Source organism: Podarcis filfolensis (assembly GCF_964270895.1).
Source record: "Podarcis filfolensis genome assembly, chromosome: 6".
NCBI classification, from domain to species: domain Eukaryota; kingdom Metazoa; phylum Chordata; class Lepidosauria; order Squamata; family Lacertidae; genus Podarcis; species Podarcis filfolensis.
In genome coordinates, this window is record NC_139609.1 from 77,233,461 (window position 1) to 77,247,261 (window position 13,801).

The 13,801-nt window shown below is 43.9% G+C and overlaps 1 protein-coding gene across 2 annotated transcripts in view; it reads right to left on the reverse strand.

Annotated features, from left to right (window-relative positions):
* Positions 1-13,801, reverse strand: part of STK4 (serine/threonine kinase 4) — a 66,960-nt gene that overhangs the window by 49,739 nt on the left and 3,420 nt on the right. The window contains exons 1-8 of one of the 2 annotated variants that reach the window (XM_083618853.1): positions 13,554-13,775; positions 7,593-7,673; positions 7,012-7,140; positions 5,898-6,012; positions 4,773-4,937; positions 3,968-4,135; positions 2,518-2,655; positions 1,584-1,712 (exon numbers count right to left, since the gene is read on the reverse strand). In XM_083618853.1, the coding sequence (XP_083474979.1) occupies positions 1,584-1,712; positions 2,518-2,655; positions 3,968-4,135; positions 4,773-4,937; positions 5,898-6,012; positions 7,012-7,140; positions 7,593-7,673; positions 13,554-13,585 (957 nt within the window). In that variant the 5' untranslated portion in view covers positions 13,586-13,775. Of the gene's footprint in view, positions 1-1,583; positions 1,713-2,517; positions 2,656-3,967; positions 4,136-4,772; positions 4,938-5,897; positions 6,013-7,011; positions 7,141-7,592; positions 7,674-13,553; positions 13,776-13,801 lie in introns of those variants that run through there. The other variant, XM_083618854.1, reaches the window with a different exon arrangement.

Here is a 13,801-nt window from a genome sequence, read left to right on the forward strand (position 1 = left end):
TGAGATTCCACTTTCCTGTAACAAATATTTTACGTTTCCCTTCAAAATACTGGTTATGATAGAGGATAGCATTTTGGCAGAGGAAGCACCACACAAAACTGTGAAATTACTTGATGAAGTCCTGAACTTATGCAATCCTTCCACAAAGTGGGCTTGTATGTTGTGTCAGGCTCCTTGGAGGAAGGACAGGGTCAAAGTGTTAATAATAATGCATAATATTACACTTATTTTTGTTCAAAACTGTCTCTTAACTTTGAAGTCGGGGATTCTAAACAGATGCATGTTTTTAATTTGCCAACACGTTTCATCTAGAACAGTGGCTCCCAAACATCCAGGAAAAAAGCCTTTGGCAATCCAACCCAGCATTGAACCCAATGTGTTTTGACTACAAGTGATTTTGGCTTTAGGCGCAATCCCCAGAATGTAGCCCCCACATAATTTGAGGTCTAACTGTACTTCACTACACTTTTGGCTGTATATAACTACCTTGTTGGCTGTTTTCTACTTCCTTTGTTTTTAGAGTCTTGCTGTTTTTTCTATATTGCATTTTATTGTTGCGAACCACCTTAGGGACGCCAAAAGGGGATGCATAAACTACTTCCGTAATAAAAAAATAGTCTAATGTGAAGTGAACAAGCCCGAATAAGCTACAGCAAGCTGCTTGTTCCTCACTTTCCTCTCTTCCTCCTCCATAGCCAAGAGAGAAATTCAGAAGGTCTCTCCTCTGCTTTTGCAGAACATGCATTTCCAGTTTATGCATTTTTATAGAGCTATATCCCAAAGTATCTGGAAACCACCAGATAAAGGGTGGCTTATTTGGAAAATGTGTTTACTGGTTTTCTGCTGATGCATACTGATATCCGTTTGAAAAAGCTGTTTATTCCTCTGGTCACATCTGGTCCCAACTCTGACCCACTTGGGCAATTTAAGGTCATTTCTGTAGCTCTCCAGAATCTTAGGCAGAAGGGCTTTCCCAGCCCTGCCATCCAGGATCCATATATTTCAAGGATAGAAAATGTCCCACATACCAAATGTGACCCAGAAGGTTTCCCCCATGAGGCAATTTCCCCCAAACCACACCCACCTGCCCCACTCCAACTGTCATGTGTGATGTCAGGCATAGGGTTGGTAAAGTTGTGACTGGATCAGCTGATCGTGCAGCTGAACTCTGACAGGCAGGAGAGGCAACCAGCCTGTCAATCACCTGACCTCTCTGACATCAGATGACAGACCTGACCCTGCCCACCTGCCAAAGTTGAGCCCCAACTCTGCTACACTTGAACATAACAGGTATTGAACCTGTGACCCTTCTGCATGCACGACATGTACTCTGCTATTGATGTAGAGCCTTTCCTTTCCATTTAAACAAGAAGATTGCAAGTCGACTTGCTTGCTCACTGTATTTCACCAGCTGCGGTTGGCTCCAAGGCCACTGACCTACTGAGGGACTTGGGCGTAATTTTTTCAGAAAGCAGACTTTAAAAAACTGACACAGAAATTATGAACTGCCAACACAGCTAATAGAGGGGTACAGAGCAATGCTACTACAGGAAGGACAATGGTTAAGTAGTTTTAGCACTCACTGAATTTTCTTCATCATCATGATACATCTCACGCTGTTGAGCTTCCTGAATTTTCAGTTTAATATCCATTGCTTCATTAATCAGGTCTCGTAGGATGAAAACTCCTTTGGCATTTTTTACAAACGGATGCTAAAGAAGACACATTAAGAACGATGAACTTTGAACAACATGTAGCAGCAAAAGATCTTAACCCTGAGCTATGTTAATCCCTTTAATTCTGTTGATTTTGTAATGCAAGTTTATTCAAGCATGGCAGCCCTGCCCAAACAATGCAATCTACAAGGCAAATGCATTTCTACTATGTTATGTGTAAATACTTCAATAGCTTAGGACACAAAAAGGACTACTAATGCCAAATGATCTGCCTAATTTTGCAAATGGGTGGAAAGTAGTAATTAATATGAAAGTATGCATGTTAGTTCTGATCTATACACTTTTTTTATCAGTGACAGCACCTATTGTTCAGACAACTAATAGAAGATTCCACAAAGTCTCCCCTGACTATGGAAATAGGAATTTTCTGAATGTTCATTTGGGAGCAAGCCTCAATGAACTGAGTTGCTTCTGAGTAAATATGCATAGGACCTGATATTTACAAAGCAGCTGCACAATCACCAAGCACAGAGGTATAAAGAATCAAATATAATCCACTCCCCTGCCCAAGAAACAGTATCCTATACCCAAAGCATTCCTGATCAGTGTTCACTTTGCCTACTGATAACCACCACCAGGCAGCAACGTACTTTATTCTTTAAGCACTACAATCCAACTCTGCTATCTAAAACTTAGAAGCATAAGGTGATCAGTAACAAAACTGCTACAATGGAGGGGGGACGGGGGACAGACAGGAAAACTGCCTGTCTATTTCTCCAACAGACAAAGAGGGGAAAACTTTTAATTTTATTTATTGCTTTACATTCCAACAGATACTGACCTGAAGCAGCTGCGTGGCAGTGGCTCTTTTTTCTGGACACTTCACAAGACACTGCTTTACAAAGTCTGTGAATTCGTCTGACCAGAGTTCCGGCTTCCGGAATGTTGGAGGTGGATTTGTTGGAATCATGAAAATTGCCTGCAAATAAAGTATATATTTTTTCTACCTGCTGTTTGATTTATACTTTAAAATAAAAATAAAAATAAGGTAAACAATGACCACACTGAGAAAGATCTTGCAAGGGTCTGAAGGACCAAAGCTCTTGACAGTGTTGCGCAGGGGATGGCTAATGATGACCCCAAGGCAGAAACTGGAACCCTGAGAAGTGCCCACCTCCATCATAATTCTCTACCTCAGAGGGTCCACCAGTGTTTCTTATGTGCTGCTTTTTATATTCAGAGGATAAGAGCATATCTTTCAAGCCTACTAACTGCAATTGTATTCAAACTGTAGTCTGCATAAGCTGGGTTCAGAATCAAAATGCTGCTGTTCTCGTGGAACAACCAGACTACATACAGCCTTTGGCAGCTTTCCTTGCAGTACCCTAAACCCCAGGAAGCCCTGCCCACTTTCCTCAACTGCTCAGTCGATTCGCCGTCAGTTGGGTGGCAAGGAAAAGACTTATCAGCTTAGTGACTTTGGTTGTATTAGGATGGGGGCAGTTAAAAGCCTCCATTCTCCGGCAATCCCAGTGTATAAAAGATCAATGTACCCATGCTGTCTCAGAAGGCATGAAGTGTGTGTGAGTGTCTCTATGTGAAGCTTACTGAACACTGTTGTACAGAGCTGCAGTGGGAAGGAGGGATCAGCTGAAATCAAGCAGAAGATCTTGCATTGGTGGAGCTCCACTCTTGCAAGGTTCTTCCATCCAATTTCAGGCAACCTCCTCACCCCCCAACTGCAGGCTCCTGTATGACAAAACCTGCAATGTTCAGAAGTTCCTCCCAGACTCCAAGGAGAGGCTTTTTCAGGGAGGGGGGGATTTGAAGGAAAGACAGGTTTGTGCAAGCTGGCATCTGCTTAGGCAATCTGTTGATACAAGATCACTATACTATCCTTTCCTTTCGAGTGTTTCCCTTCACCCATTGTGAAACTGATGTTAAGAGAACAGGCTAGTTTGGTGCTATACGGTCAAACAATTGGTGTGTTGAGACAACCTTCTCTACAGATTAAAATAATGTGTGACATGGTTACAGAGCCACATGGGCTAGGCCCTCCCCCACTGATGTTCACATTCTCCATGTAGGGCCCCTCACAACACCTGTTGAACGCAAAAGCAGCAATGTGCAACCCTGCTGCCCCACCCCCTCAACACATGACAGGGCACCCATAAGATCATGCAATGGCGTATTTAAGAATCTGGATTCTCACATGTCCATTGAATTAAAACGGGACTTGTGGGTAGACATGGTTGAGATTGCACAGTTAAGTCCGGTTACCCAACACTTACCCTCATCGGGTGAATATCGGCATATGGTGGTTTTCCTTCCGCCATTTCAATGGCAGTAATGCCCAGAGACCAGATGTCTGCTAGACAGTTGTATCCGATTTCTTGAATCACTTCAGGTGCCATCCAAAAAGGAGTTCCTATCACAGTGTTCCTTTTTGCCATGGTGTCCTAACAAAGGAAATGGAACCCAGTCATAAAATGAAGTGCAGCAATTAAAAAAACCAAACTTAATGAAGCAGCCTTTACTAATCTGATGCCCTTCGGACCTTTTGTATTACAACTCCCATCAGTCTGTGTTGGCGAAGGCTGAGGGGAGTTTAGGTCCACAATATCTGGCAGGCATCAGATTGGAAACAACTGTCCGAGAGGTTATCCAGAGCACATGCTCTCCGTATCTAAAATGTGTTAGAACAGTAACAATCAAATGAAATCTAATCCCCAACATAGTTAAGCCAACAGAAACCGATTATGTTTCATGAAATAGACGTTATTTCTACATTACAGAATGTAAGTTTCACCATGGCTACACCATATTAGCTGATGGCCCCCATGCAAGTCCCTCAGGATCACAGAGCAAATCATGCAGACTGAAGAAGGACCAGCATCATGTGAGGGCTGAATAAGTCACAGCATCTGTGTAAACAATAGTAGCAGCAGCTTCAAAACAGACCATTCAAGTAGTAGCTCTGCCTATTCCTCCCAAGGCGTGGGGGGGGGGGCTGCCAGCTAACGTGCACCAGCTCCAGGAAACTAAATACTGAATGAAACACAGGCGGAAAAATGTGTATAGACAATATTTACTCACTGTGAGTTGGCCTGCTACCCCGAAATCCGCAAGTTTAGCATGCCCTTCTGTATTGAGTAGTATATTGCCAGCTTTGATGTCACGGTGTATTTTCCTCATGAAATGGAGGTATTCCAGCCCTTTGAGTGTTGATTGTATTATTGTAGCGATTTCATCTTCCATCAACTGAAGGAAGAAATTAACTACATTAACCGATACCAGCAACTAACTGTTGCTAAGAGAGACTGCCAGTGTCCATTATAAATATAAAAATGTTCCACCCATCTTACTACTATTATTTATGCAGAATAATTGGGACTCAATATGAGAACTGGTATCTAAAACTTGTCCCTTTCCTTGTCAAACTGGCTCCCAGTTTCCCTATACACTATGATGATCCCATCAAAACTCCACCAGCCTAAATTATTGTTTGCTATACAAAATGGACAGCGAGAAAGTGGGAGTTGGGAGTCTGACATCATCTGGAAGGTAACAGGTTCCTCTTTCCTGCTCTAAAGTAACTAAGAACTGACATATCCTGCTGCCTCCTAATACAATCAAGACCCACCATGCATACACACAGCCAAATAAAACTGCAAATGCAATGCTTTCTTGAGAAGGTGTATACACCCTGGGGGCATGAAAGAGGCAGTAGAGAGGCTATGGACTCAGGATGCTGTTACCATCTCAATAGCAACAATGAGAAGGAATACACTATGTACTTTAACATCTTATGTCACTCAAAGAAAACATCAAGCTAATTACCAAAAGGATTTAAATACAATGCTATTTACTTAATTTCATTTCTTATATCGAGAGCATTCCTGATGCACCTCATCCCAAAGCGATTTACAACACAGCAAAAACTATACACGAGACAAATGTGTATATTAAAACAGCTAAATCATTTGTGTACACACACACACACACCATATATAAAATCAATTCAAATCCAACAGATACCAGCTGAGATAAAAACCTCTACTTAGAAAGCTTGCTTCAAAAGAGGAACATCCTGAATAGGCACCAAAAGTATAACAGAAAAAATGCCAAGTTCAACACTAGACATTAAAATGTCCTATTAGCACTTGATGCTTTTGTCTGCAGGACACCACACATTTATGAAGATGCTGAAGGAACACCTACCGTTTTATTTCGCAGTCGAATAATATCAGACACAGATCCGGCACCGCAATATTCCATGACAATCCAGAGGTCCGTGTTCTTAAAATAGCTGCCATAGTATTTGACTACATGAGGACTAATAAAAATTAAGATGTGTCACTGAAGTCCACATTTGGCACTTACAAAAATGAAAATCAGGCTTAGTACAATATTGTGGGGTCCTATTAAAAGCACAAACTTGGAAAAAGGAAATCTCCTTACATAGCTCTGCTATTTCATTCATCTGCCGGAAGTGTGCATAGTGATATTTAACTGGATAGAGTGAAAGAGCTTGATTTATTTGGTCTGCAGTGGCTGCCCAATAGCTTAACGGGCAATACTCTACTAAGAAGTAAATAAAATAATGCAAGAAGAGCTATATCCTTTGTTTGAAGCAGTACCCAACATTGCCAGAGCTAACAATTATGAGAGACGTTACCATAATAATGGTAACAGCCATTAGTTAGGGGTAACAGCCAAACTCTGCAATGTTCTACTGTACCAGCATGAAATGTAAGGAAATCCCTATGGCATCAAGCCACTGGCCCATCTAGTCCAGCATCCTATTCTCACAGCAACCAACCAGATACATATGAGAAGCTCACAAGCAGAAACTGAGTGAAATTGCAATCTTCCCACTTGTGATTCCCAGCAACTGGTTTTTAGAACCATATGTCTCTTATAGTGGAGTGACATTTTACTTAATATGCAGCACATTTTATCTATAGTCATATGGCGCATTTCAAGAGCACGCTCCATATATTCTCAGTAATCCTTAAAAATGACCCTAGAGGCACTGACGTGAGGGTGGAACTTTTCAATAGCAAAGAATCAGTATGCTAATAGTTTTCAGGGCCATTAGTTTTAAATTTAATGCAAGAGACATAAGAGTATTTCAATAGAAACACTTTCCAAGTGAAGCTTTTGATAGATTTATTTAAACCACATTAAGGCTGCACTGCACTCCTCTTTTCTCACTCTACCATGTAAAATGTATTTCCTGCATGCTGCTTTTGCTAGAAGTTTGGGGGTACTCATGATAGATGGGAGGGGCTCTCACCACCGGTGAGTGAAAATACGGACCAGTTGCACTTACCTATCACATTGTTGCATTATGGATATCTCTTTAATGATCTCCTGCAAGTCAGATTCAACAGGAACTTGCTTAATTGCAACAACCTGGCCCGTTTCTTTATGGATAGCTTTGAAAACGCTGCCATAGGACCTGTAACAAGAAATACAGGCTTTGAACACCGTAAGAGGTGATACAGAAAGGAAAGACACTGAATCGTAGGCTAAAGTGCCCCCCCACTCAACACTGCAAGAACTTGCATAAAGATTAATATGGTACCAGCCTTGCTAAGTTGTTCAACAATCAAGGGTTGTGATGGGTACATAACCACTGGCAATCACTTACAGGGTTTACAGGATGCAGGTGAATATACAATGTATAAAGCGTTCTGGCAAGAGACAGGTGGGATTTTTAATCCCAATTTTAAAATTAATAAACATTACACATAGTAACTGCTGAATAAGCTATCTATAGAACACTGTCACTTCTTGATTTGTATAAGCAATACAATGAACAACAAGCTGTTTTGAAGCTTATGGCACACCTAAGAACCAGCACCTGCATGTCTCAGCGAATTACTTGCACTTTTTGTTACCTGCACTTACCCTTCTCCGAGTTTTTCTAGCACATCGAATACTTCTTCGGGTTGTTTTGTCAGACTATCTTCATCTAACTTCCTTAGCTGCCTGTGGCAGAGGAAAGAAAATTTCAGTTATGCTATGCAAATATCAGAGGAGGCTTTCATACATGTAGGAGACAGTGTTCAATCAGCCCAATCAGTCATCATAATTCTTTAACAGCGCAAATAGCACTCTTCTACCCATTCTGAGGGAAAGCCCCTATATTAAGGGTAACCAATGCAATGCCCTCCAGATGTTATTAGACTCCAAATGCCATCAACCCAGCCAGCATAGCCAATGGACAGGATCAAGCTGGGAGTCCAGCAACATCTGGAAGGCACTACATTGGTCTACATGGTACAAAAAACAATGCAAAGTTTAAGAGCAAGGAGAAGAGAGGCATTCAAAGCTTTGAGCCACAAAGGCTTTGGAAGTGATACCAGCCCTATAGCAACACTGAATCAGTGTTGTTGCAGTGGCTTTTTAAGGAGCCTACAGAAGCACAATGGGCAATGCACACACAATCCATTTTCTCTCATAATCGCCCATATTTTCTGTTGCACTGCACCTTTCAGAGAACAATGCTTTTTAAAAAAAGTTTTTCTTAATTTTGAAAAATGGGAACATGCTGAAATGTTTATTGTTCACTTTCAGAAGATTTTCTACATTTATTAATAAAAGTTACTTATAAGTAAAGAATGGAGCTATATATTAGAAGTGCTAAACACACATGGGGACCTACAACAGATACATTTTTTAACAGAAAGAAACAGAAAGAAAATGTGAGTTATACTTTTCACATTTCACAGACGGCCTTTTACCAAAAATGCAAAATTAGTAGTAGCGAGTCCTGAGAAGTCCACATGTTTCTGAAAACCCAAAACATATGGCTTTCTGTATTATGTTCTGAACACATAAATAGAAAAGCACATATGTGAAATACACAACAACTTTCTAAAATGAAGAAACATGACTAAGATTTCAACCCAGGAAATGGTGAAATACCAGAACTAGCTTCAGCGATAAGCATTAAGACCACAGAACCTGCTCGTTTGAAACAGATGTCAACAAATATGCCTAGGTCATGATTTCTAGTTAATACTGATGAAAAATGTATTAGTATATTGTGTACTAATATTCTGGGCAAGTACTAATCCAAGTTTAGAAGCCAGTTTCATGTTAAGGCACAATCTTAGAAGTAGGGTTGGTTATTTACATGGTTAAAATACTGGTGGAATACTGAGACATAAGTAAGAAGAGAGAGGGAAGTGACATACTAACTTCGAAATCCAACTATTTAAGCAAAAATCCATATTAGCAACTTTAATAGACAGACACCGTTTTTAAGTTTTTTAATACTGGACACGAGTAAGCCACTCTCTCCCATTCATACGCACCACCTTCATGGAACAACCAACCTTGCTGTAAAAAACTGACCCTTACTTAAAGTGGTTGCACTTCCATTTAATCATTATAACCTGTTAGCAACATCTGAACTTTGAAAAGCATATATAAAAATGAAGCCAGAAGCAGCAAGTTGATTAACTGTACCGATACTCACTATTTCAGTTATGTTATTAGCAACCTATATTGGTACAAGAAAAATTTTTTGGTGTGGATTTCTTTAATTTGGTCACTACAAAAAAGTTCTAGTTAAGAATAAAGGAAACCTACATATTACCATCAGCAGAAGAATAATGTGTGGGAAGTGGAGAGAAGTTAGAAAGGGAAAAAAGTGCTCTCTACACCACAAAACAAAGGAAACAGCCTCTTTTGCTCATCATGTAAATGGGCCATCCAAAAAAGAAAAAGGCAGCTGCATGCCTGCGTGAACCAGATACTTCTGTAAGCTGCTCTGTGGGGTTTTCTTAACCTGAGACAGTTCACTTACAGCCTGTGCTGAAACCAAAATCCCAAATTGTAACTAGCCTCTTAGCCAAAATGTTAGTATCTCCTTTATTAACATACTTGTGTCAAAGGAGAAACACAGAGCTGGTCCAGATGCAACCATAAATGATAGTTTATGACAATGTGCCTTGTTTTCCCCAGATCTGCATGGTCCCCTTTCTAGTGGAGCTACGAGGACAACTTCAGAGGCTTTCCCTCTTGTTTTAGATTAATCACAGCTTGCTGTTTTGTCTTGTGCCATCTTTTAGCTACATTCTGAGGACTGCTTCTCAAACTTCTGGCTAAACCCATGTGTAATACAGTGGTACCTCGGTTTACGAACTTAATCCATTCCTGAAGTCCGTATTTAAACCAAGGCGTGCTTTCCCTAATGAGACCTCCCACCGCCAGTGCCCTTCCACAGTTCGGCTTCCGTTTGTAGACCAAGGTAAAGTTCGCAAACCGGAATAGTTCGTAAACAGGACTGTTCATAAACCGAGGTACCACTGTAATGATTAGTGGGAACAAGTAAACTTCAATCCACAGTTCAAGAATATGGCTTGTTTTCACGAACCATAGTTAAAATTAGCCAAAGTTTAGGGTTCAGACATAACACTGAATGGCAGTTAACAAAAAATGGAAACAGGAGTTTCTAATCTCCTTGGGACTATGTTGGAGAGGGAAGAAGGCAACATTTGAGTCCAGGAGGGTGAGGGGAGAGAGAGAGACTCTTTTCCTAATGCTAAATGATTACAGCCCAACACATACAACCGAAAAGCAACCACAAAGCATGTTATCAGGCATTACTGTTTGAATAAGCATGAGCCTGGGGAGAGTGGGGGAAGTTATGATAAGGCCACTGACATTATCACATTGAATACACATGTGGACTCACCCTAGGAAACATCACAATTAAATGAAGTAAAATGTACTTCTTTAACAACAATCCATTTCTACCAGCAACATCATAACTGTGAGAAACAGATAAAATTGCAGACATTATGTTATAAATAACAGGAGTTTTACTTTTAAAAACTGACAGGCAACACGCATGCCTTTCTAGGCCTGTGGGGTGTGAGGAGTCGAGTCATTTGTTCTCTAAATGATCTGGTCTAACTTCCTCAAATTCCTTAACCCAGAAAGACATTTAAAAACCAAATAGTGTATTAAGACATCATTCCGGAACGTACTGCTTATGAACCCTGTGATGAAATTCACAGAACTATGTTTAATCCAAAACAGCCTAAGGAAGTGAGAGAATATTTGTCTGTCTTTCTTTACCGTATTTTTCGCTCTATAGGACGCACTTTTTCCCCTCCAAAAATGAAGGGGAAATGTGTGTGCGTCCTATGGAGCGAATGCAGGCTCCCTGGCTTCAGCAATAGCAAGGCAAAGCCTCCGAAGCCTGCGCTCCGGAGGCTTCGCGTTGCTTCCGCTGAAGCCAGGAGAGTCTGCTCTTTGAGGCTGGCGGTGGGGAAAGCAGCGCTTCCCCCATCGCCCGCCCCAGAGGATGGGGGGCAGCAGGAAGGCGCGCAACGCCTTCCTGCTACTCTCCAACCCGGCTTCGAGGCTGGCGGTGGGGAAAGCAGCGCTTCCCCCATCGCCAGCCCCAGAGGATGGGGGGCAGCAGGAAGGCGCGCAACGCCTTCCCGCTACTCTCCAACCCGGCTTCGAGGCTGGCGGTGGGGAAAGCAGCGCTTCCCCCATCGCCAGCCCCAGAGGATGGGGGGCAGCAGGAAGGCGCGCAACGCCTTCCCGCTACTCTCCAACCCGGCTTCGAGGCTGGCGGTGGGGAAAGCAGCGCTTCCCCCATCGCCAGCCCCAGAGGATGGGGGGCAGCAGGAAGGCGCGCAACGCCTTCCCGCTACTCTCCAACCCGGCTTCGAGGCTGGCGGTGGGGAAAGCAGCCCTTCCCCCATCGCCAGCCCCAGAGGATGGGGGGCAGCAGGAAGGCGCGCAACGCCTTCCCGCTACTCTCCAACCCGGCTTCGAGGCTGGCGGTGGGGAAAGCAGCCCTTCCCCCATCGCCAGCCCCAGAGGATTCCCCCACCTCCAGAAAAGCCTGCAAGAGCCGCGCAGCCTTTAAAGAGCGCGCAGCTCTTGGGGGCTTTTCCCCAAGGAGGGAGAAGGGACTGACTGGCCGAGTCAGTCCCTTCTCCCTCCTGCGGGCTTTTGCGGGAGATGGGGGAATTCCCCCACCTCCCGCAAAAGCAGGCAAAAGCCGTGCGCTCTTTAAATGGGCTGCGCGGCTTTGCTGGCTTTTCTAGGAGGTGGGGGAATTCCCCCACCTCGCAGAAAAGCCCGCAGGAGCCTCGCAGCCTTTAAAGAGCGAGAGGCTCTTGGGGGCTTTTCCCCAAGGAGGGAGAAGGGACTGACTGGCCGTTTCAGTCCCTTCTCCCTCCTGGTCGAAAAGCCCGCAGGAGTCACGCGGGGCTCCTGTGGGCTTTTGCGGGAGGTGGGGGAATTCCTCCACCTCCCGCAAAAGCAGGGAGAAGGTCTTGGAGTAGCACACAGGCTGCGTGCAGCCTGTCCACTGCTCCCAGAGCTGCGGGGGGGGGTCATATTTTTTCCTTGATTTCCCCCCCTGAAAACTAGGTGCGTCCTATGGTCCGGTGCGTCCAATCGTGCGAAAAATACGGTAATTACATTTCCACAGATCAACATGCTATTCTGCTTTCTGTGGTGACAGCTTTCTGCCAGCTGATAGAACATAAAAGATAGTGAGCTGTATTTTCAGTCAGTACTGCGACCAAAGCCTAACAACAGTTTGGGAGCATTATGTTAACAGCTCAGCCATCTTTGACTAATAAATGACAGGAGGTTATTCTCGAAGTATTAGTCTCTAACCATATTCATCCTTGTTTCAATTCTGCTCTATGGTCATGGTTAATCAAGGATCTTAAGAGTTTTGTCATCTAGAACTTCTCATTATGCACCAGACTTCCTTGTTCACTTTTGTTCGCCATGCTCATCAAATGAGAAATAAGCATTTGCAAAAAGAGGCCAGCACTTCCTATTTGGGGCTGTTGAACACACACTTCCTACGTGCGGTCAGATGTTTGCATGTTTGAGTTGGCTTACACCTTATTTTCATGCAGGTTGTATGTAACATGAAATAATTCAGTAAAAATAATGCAAAGCTCCACTACTCAAGGATGGTCTTTAGGTTCATGGAAGACTGCAGACTCTGCATGCATGCACAAGGTCCCAGGATGAATCCCTGGCATCTCAGACAGCTGGGAACACCCCCCCCAAGAGCTTTGAAAGCTGCTACCAGAGTAGAAAATACTTGGAAAAGACATATCAGCATCTGACTCAGGATGACATCTTCACATGTTTACCTGCCCAGATCTGAGGTTTGTCACACTGTTAATATAAACCACTTTGTTTTATGTTTGGGCTTTAAGAGAAAGAAACAGAGCACAATAACAGAAGAAAAGGGGTGCAGTCACCCATATAGCAGCATAAATAAATGAGATTATAAAGCGGTTGCATTTTGAAGGTTGGGGTTAAAGGCGAGTCCTGGTCTTAAGTCAACAGCTGAAGACCTCAAACCAAAACATTCATTTCCAAACTCTTCATTTCTTCAGGGGCCACGTTTCCAGTTGCTACAGCAGGCGAGCAATTGCAAAAGAAATGTAAAAGCATCCTTAAAAAAGGAAGCGGAGTGAGTCCCAACCACCTACATCACTATGGAATCCCAGTTTAAGCAGAGAACTTTACGACACAGGTAGTTCCCCAAAAAGGCTTTGGGCGGCTATTTATTTCATTGCTTTTTGCACAACTCCCGTTGCATTTAACCAACTCCGGGTCATGCGCGCGAACTCCGACGGAAGATGCGAGGAGGGCAGTTTAAGACGAAGAAGGAGCGCATTTCCCGGGAGGAAGCGGAGGAGGAGAAGGGTGGGTGGGAAAGGGCCTAAGAGGAAGAGAAGTGCACCGACCCGCCTCCGTAACCTACATGCACCCAGGTCGCCTCCTCCCACCCCCTCGGACAGCGCAAGAGCTCTTTCACCACCCTGACCATCACCGCGCATCTCCTCCCCTCTGGCTTCTCACCGGCGCGGGTGGCGCATCTGCACAGTCTCCATGGCCGCCTGACCGGGGTGGGCGAGCGCGCGCTTTCCCCCTCCTCACGGCCGTTCCATCTCCGCCGCCTTCCTCCTGCTCTGCCTGCTCGCGCTGAGTCCCTCAGCCCCGCCTCCCCAGCGCCAAAGGCACTTCCGCCTCGCAGCTGCCGCCGCCGCCTCCTCTCAGAACCCCGCCCTCCCCGCAGGCAAGCACCAGCCGGAAACCAGCAGGGGGCG